At 34.8% G+C, this 6580-nt stretch overlaps 1 protein-coding gene and 1 pseudogene across 1 annotated transcript; one reads left to right on the forward strand and one right to left on the reverse strand.

The window, feature by feature from the left end:
* Positions 1-1221: 1221 nt before the first annotated feature.
* Positions 1222-2311, reverse strand: LOC149160836 (senescence associated gene 20 pseudogene; annotated as a pseudogene).
* A 1679-nt stretch (positions 2312-3990) lies between these two features.
* LOC149160837 (uncharacterized) lies at positions 3991-4731 on the forward strand. Its single transcript, XM_089434719.1, has one exon. The coding sequence runs from the start codon at positions 3991-3993 to the stop codon at positions 4729-4731; it is 741 nt and encodes a 246-aa protein (XP_089290845.1).
* The last annotated feature ends 1849 nt before the right edge of the window (positions 4732-6580 follow it).

Here is a 6580-nt window from a genome sequence, read left to right on the forward strand (position 1 = left end):
AAGATTTCACCTCAAATTTAATATTTCCACAAAAAAATCTAAAAAATCTCATCAACACAACTATTTATTTAAGTTATTCACACTTTTACATCCTACCTAAAGTTGCAGATTTATGAAACTGCATAATTCAAAACGAGAACCCTAAAAAACAACATTAAAGTGCCTATCATGCCGCGGAATATTAAAAAAATCATTAAATTCATTAATTTAATTTGATATAATGAGTCAGCCATAAGAAATGAGCATTAAGCTAGAATGATGTATGCATATCATCGATTCAGAATATTCTCATTTTGAGCGGTGAATGTCATGCATTTTTGCCAAAGCTAGAACGAGGCATCCATATCATCGATTCAGAATATTCTCATTTTGAGCGGTGAATTTTATGCATTTTTGCTAAACCTTGCTCGGAATATTTGGGAAATTAGCTTTATGCATTTTCTAGAAATCGCGATTCCTCTGAAGTCGAATCAGACTTCAGAATATTTTGATTTTGAGTGGTTGAGTTTATGTTTTAATTTTTTTTTAAAGCATATTTATGGAGGGATTTATAAAAAGTTTCTGGCAGAGTTTTGGAAATTTTTGAAGAGATTTAATAAAAAAAAATCGCACTGATTGATTTATATTGTTTAAACTGATTTTTTTATTATTTATATAAATTCAACACTTTGAAAAATCTCAAAACACATTATTTATAAAAAAATAAAAATCCATTTGTTAAACTTGTGGTAAATAATAAAAATCCATTTGTTAAACTGGTGGTTTAAGTACATATTTGCCAAAAATTGTCACTGTATTCTATGTGGTATTACCCGGTAAATTCAACGATTTCCTTCTCAAATGTAATGCGGAACCCCAGACGATTTTATTGCTGATTTATTTTTCATTCGTCAAAATTGAAGCATACAAAGTCAAAATGTGATACCTTCAAATTTATCGCTCAATTAATACATATATATTAGATTTTTACTTATTCATCTCCTTAAAATTGAAAAATCAGAGAGCATCGAGCCTGAATTTTATAAAATTGAAGCATGCCAGTCTTAGAGATATTATACCTATTTCTTTGAAAGTATCGTTCTGAGTCACGAAAATGGTGTGACCCACCTAGGGGAAGGTATTCAAACCTGACCGATTTGTAGGTGCCTCAACAGCATGAATCTTACAGCTTAGTCTCAACTAATACAATTTTCTCGATAAAATCACAACAATCCACTGAAATTAAAACAAAACTATCCATTAACATTAATATTAAAGCCAAACGATACGACAGACACATACATGTAAATGACTGATCGGAGGAAATCCGAGATAAGAGACACATAGGTGTATACGACTGATCGGATGAAATCCGACATAACAGACACATTAGTGTATACGCCATAGCCGCATACGACTGATCAGATGAAATCCCAGAGATACAAACCATGGCAAGATTTGATCGACAAATATTTGGGACAGATCTACCAGTATGAACTAAAACAGACACAAACCCAAAAACTCTAAGCATACTATATTGCTAAACACACCCAGACCCACAGATAGGCTACATCCTATCCACTGGAATCTGCCAATTTATTCCGCTATATAAATTTATTCAACAGATCTGTACTTATATATATTTAGATGGGCAGGAGGAGGCCGGGCATGGATTTGTCGTCAGAGTGTCCAAACTCGCTCTGCCAGATGAGAGAGCACCCCACCTGCCTTCGCCCCACCGACAGAGACGCCGAGGCCGGCTTGAAATCCGTCACAACAAGAGACGTGTTAAAATACTCTCGAACTTGCGTAACTATCCCATTCTCATCCACACTCCAGACGTGAATCCAGTAAACGGATTCGTCCTCGTGACCTTCGACAACCACCTTGTTGCCCAGCACGGTCACGGATTGGGGGGAAAACGAAAATTGCTTAATCTGCGTAGAAATGGCGGTGAGAAAAGACATCAAACAGTGGCGGTAAGCGGGAGGGCCGTGAAACCACCACTCCAGGTCGGGAGCCAAAATCCTCTGCACTGTCTCTGCATCGCCCGTCTCCAGTGCCTCGTAAAGCCGCCGCACCACCGCCTCCGGTGCTGCTAGGATGGGATTTGAACTAGCCAGCTCTTAAAGAAACTAGAGGGGAATCGAACCCGAAACGCAGAAATTGGGGTGAGAAAGGGAAACGAAAAGGATTTGATGGATGGGAACAGGGACAAAGAAAAATAAAAAGGGGGAAAAGGAAGAAAAGAAATAAACGAAAGAGGCAGGATTCTTAAACTAAGGGAGTTGACGGGTATTTATAGGCAGAATCAAGGGAATTGAAATCAATGGCGTCAGTGGTATGCTATTCTTATAATTCAGGGGGTATGCGTGTTCGCACCGAAATAGGAATACACGACGGCGGCGTAGCTGGTGCAAATAGTCCGGGTCTCCATGTGCAAGCGTTTCACTGCTAAAAATTGAGGAAGGTGTACATAGTCTAAACACATGTTCTTGATTGTGAACTATTAGGCCCACTTTAACATGTAGGACACGGCTAGAGAAAACACATGTTCTTGACGGTTAACTATTAGGCCCACTTTAAATATTACATGTAGTCCTATGTATCATGTCAGGTGACTTAAAAGCATAAAGAACCATACCATGCTCCCTAGCTAACTTTGACGTACTAAAAGAGACGCAAAATACTCTGAAAATATCAGGAAGAGTTGGCCAGGAGAACCACAAGAGCCTGGTATTATCCAATAATTGGCACTTAGATTGATAATTTTATATGAATCAAAGAGGACTGGACTGGACTGACATTTATTTTATAAAATTGGAGTCTTGGGGTTTCTATACCATGTGCATTTCGGGCCACTTTTGGTGAATAGGAATGGTATTTTTTAAACCAAAGGATATTAGGGAATATGAACTCTATTGCTATGGTTGTTCTCGAGTTTTGATTATTAATGAATAGGGATTCATTCATGCAATTGTCATTAGTGTCACTTATTTTGATGGTACTCGTCCGTCTTCCAACATTGTCCTTTTGAAGGAAGACCCCCCAGGACATAACAACCTATTGGATCATTCATGAATATGGTTTTTCCCACATTGGAGCCCAGCGTTGCAGTTCGTCTAATGAGAAGGGCAGTTCGTCTAATGAGAATTAATGATATGCCGCTTGTACACACTGCGATTCAAGGCGTACTGCTATAGTTTATAAAGACATGCAGGATAGGTTAGAACATCAACGATGTGTAAAGGTGCAAACCAATACTTTAAATACTTTGGATAATGTAGAAAACAAAGTTTCGTGGATAATGTAGAAAACAAAGTTTCGTCGGACTTAAAGAGTAAGAGAAGACTAAAACCCAGAGCCATAAGTAGATGTTGTTTATAGTGCAAGTAGATAAATACACTTATTGATGAACATTTGAGTTATAGAAATACATAGAAAATATTTACAAAATTATATGCTTTTTCTCCGGTGGTAGCTGCGTCGTATTAAATATTAATAAACAGTAATATTAATAAATATTAAGAATATTATATATGGGTTAACTTAACTCTTATTAGGTAGCGGTGGCGGTGGCGGCGGTGGAACATTATAAATAATTAATAATATTTTAAATAATTAATAATGTTATAAATAAATAATAATACTTTAATAATTATAATATTAATAATTTTAAATAACATTAAATTTTTATAATTAAGTAAATAATTTATAATTAAAAATATTTGAGAACACTTCGCATTAATTTAATTACATTTAAATTGATATATTAATATGAATTAATATATTAACATTAATATTAATATTAATTATTATATTTAAATAACGTTAATTCAATTATTTATATATAATAAATGATTTTATAATTATCATAACTAAATTATAATAATTATTAACTAAATGTTATATATAATATTTAAATCAATATATTTTAATGAACTGAAATATTAATTAATGATGATGATTAACGTCCACTAAGACCAATGTCGTCTATTGGACCTCAAAAAAATGGCATCTAATTGTGCCCCCTTGAGACCGATCGTTAATACCATAAGCAGACCAACCTATCCTCTTACTAAATTCCTAGCCCAAAAGCTCAAACCTCTTGTTGGTTGCACTGATTCTTTTGTGAAAGACTTTGCCTCCTTTATTCAAGAGTGGAAAGATATCAAGTTAGATCCTGGAGATTTACTAGTGAGCTTTGATGTCGTCTCCTTATACACCAGAATCCCCATCCAAGAAGCCATTGATATCATTAATCGTATCACTGATAAAGACACTGCCAAGTTGGTAGGCCTTTGCCTCACCTCTATATTCTTTAGTTTCCAAGGAGAGTTCTATGAACAAACTTGTGGTGTTGCGATGGGCTCCCCTCTCTCCCCCATTGTCGCAAACTTGTTCATGGAAGATTTTGAGCCCAAGGCCCTTGCTTTCGCCATATTCCGTCCTAAAAAATGGAAGAGGTTCGTTGATGACACTTGTGTCATTCGGCCTCATGGTCGAGAGAAACTGGATCTGTTTCTCAAGCACCTAAATTCTCAATCTGATTCCATGAAGTTCACCATGGAAGTTGAGGAGAATGGTCGCCTTCCCTTTTTTGACATACTCTATCTAGGAGGGAGGATGGTTCCGCCTGTCACCAAGTTTTTCGAAAGAAGACCCACACGGAGTAGTACCTCCATGCCAATTCTCATCATTTCCCTGCTCAGAAAATTGGGGTTCTCAGCACTCTCGCTACCCATGCTCTAAGAATCCCCGATGATGACCACCTTGATTAGGAGAAATCTCATCTTGAGCTTTTGAAAATAATGGGTACAACAGATTGAATAGTCTCAATGCCTTCCACAGAGCTAGGAAAGAACCGAGGGTTAAATGCGCCTTTGTTGATCCTATCTCTAAGGTTTTTCTCCTGTATATCCAAGGAACCTCTAACAGGATTGCCCATATTCTCAAGAAGAATAATGTCTCCTCTTCCTTCAAACCTCTCAAGACCATTAAGAATTCTCTTAGATCGATTAAGGACCCCATTGACCCAAAGGACTCAAAAGGGGTCTACCTCGTTCCCTGCTCCTGTGGTATCCCCTACATTGGTGAAACTAGTAGGTCTATTAAGCAAAGGATCAGTGAGCATGCTGCTGACATCAGACACAATCGCTCCCACACTTCTGCCCTTGCAGAACATGCTAAGAAATCAAAACACCATGTCTGCATTGAAGAATCAAAGGTCATTGCTAAAATTGGTCATTTCCATCACCAGAAACTCAGGGAAGCAATTGAGATTGAGAGGCATCCCAAGAACCTCAATAGGGATGATGGCTGGAAATTAAGTAAAAGTTGGGTTCCAGCTCTTGCTTCTTAACTCCTCTGTCCTTTTGTGGCTTCATATGTTTTCCCTCTTAGATTTATTTGCCCTCCTCCTGCTTTTGGTTATACCTTCGTTGCTTTCCTCCTCTCAATGAGGTGAGCTTTCCTCTTAATATCCTTATTGAGGTTTTGGGTAATTAATATGTAATAAAATATATCAAAATCAAATGTAGTTTAAACCATATATTCTTAATAAAATTTTAGTTTAGGTCATAGTATTACACATTTTTCAACCTTGTAATTTAATAATACTAGTAACTAATTTATTATATCATAACCAACTAATAATATTATAAATCATTCTTGAATAATACTACTATTTGAATTGATGAATAAGTTATTTATTTTTAATATTATCACCTTCTAATTCATTACATAAAAACCATTTTATTACCATATAACTAACTTTTAACCTAATTATATAAATTAATTATTATAACGGCTAGTTTTCTACCTGATAGGTCAACCCTTACCAATAAACTAATATTATTTATTATACCATGATAACGGCTAGTTTTTTCCTAATTCACATTGACTAGGTCAACCCAAGCTTATAATATAATTTTATTAGATTTTATTATTATTTAAATTAATAAATTGTGACAATTTCCGATAACTATTAATTATTTATTAAATAACAGCTAGTTTCTAACTAAATTTCATTTCACCAACGGCTATTTTTAAACGGCTAACACTGAACAATGATGCATCCTTGCTATTTATTCTCTCAGATCGATTGATTTCTCACCTTGTCCTGAGGATGAACCACATTAGCTGGTTCGAAACGTCGACCCAATCCTTACAATGTGATTAATCTGGAAGACTATTTTCTAAATAATAAACTTTAGCTAAAAAAGGTTTAAATTAATATACTAATATTAATCGATATTACAATTAATTAATTAATATATTAAGTAAAGCATTAATACATAATTAATAAAATATTTAATAGATAATTATTATAGTTAATTACATTGGTCAGGCAATTAAAGACATTTTTTGTAGTCTATGTTTAAATAATTGACCATGATCACGCTTAGTCATAGTCAACAATAGTTGACCAAAGCCACTCATTGTCAACCTTAGTCAACTATGGCCATCCTTAGTTGCACACAATCAAGATTTTAAAATGTTTAATAATAACAATATTAATATTAATAAAGTTAATTAATAGTAATAATATAGTAATGTTAGAATCATACACAAATGTTTCCAATGTCGCAATGTGACAAAC

Source organism: Pinus tabuliformis, chromosome 5_2 (assembly GCF_031772625.1).
Source record: "Pinus tabuliformis cultivar Carrire ecotype Pingquan chromosome 5_2, CPIR1, whole genome shotgun sequence".
NCBI classification, from domain to species: Eukaryota; Viridiplantae; Streptophyta; class Pinopsida; order Pinales; family Pinaceae; genus Pinus; species Pinus tabuliformis.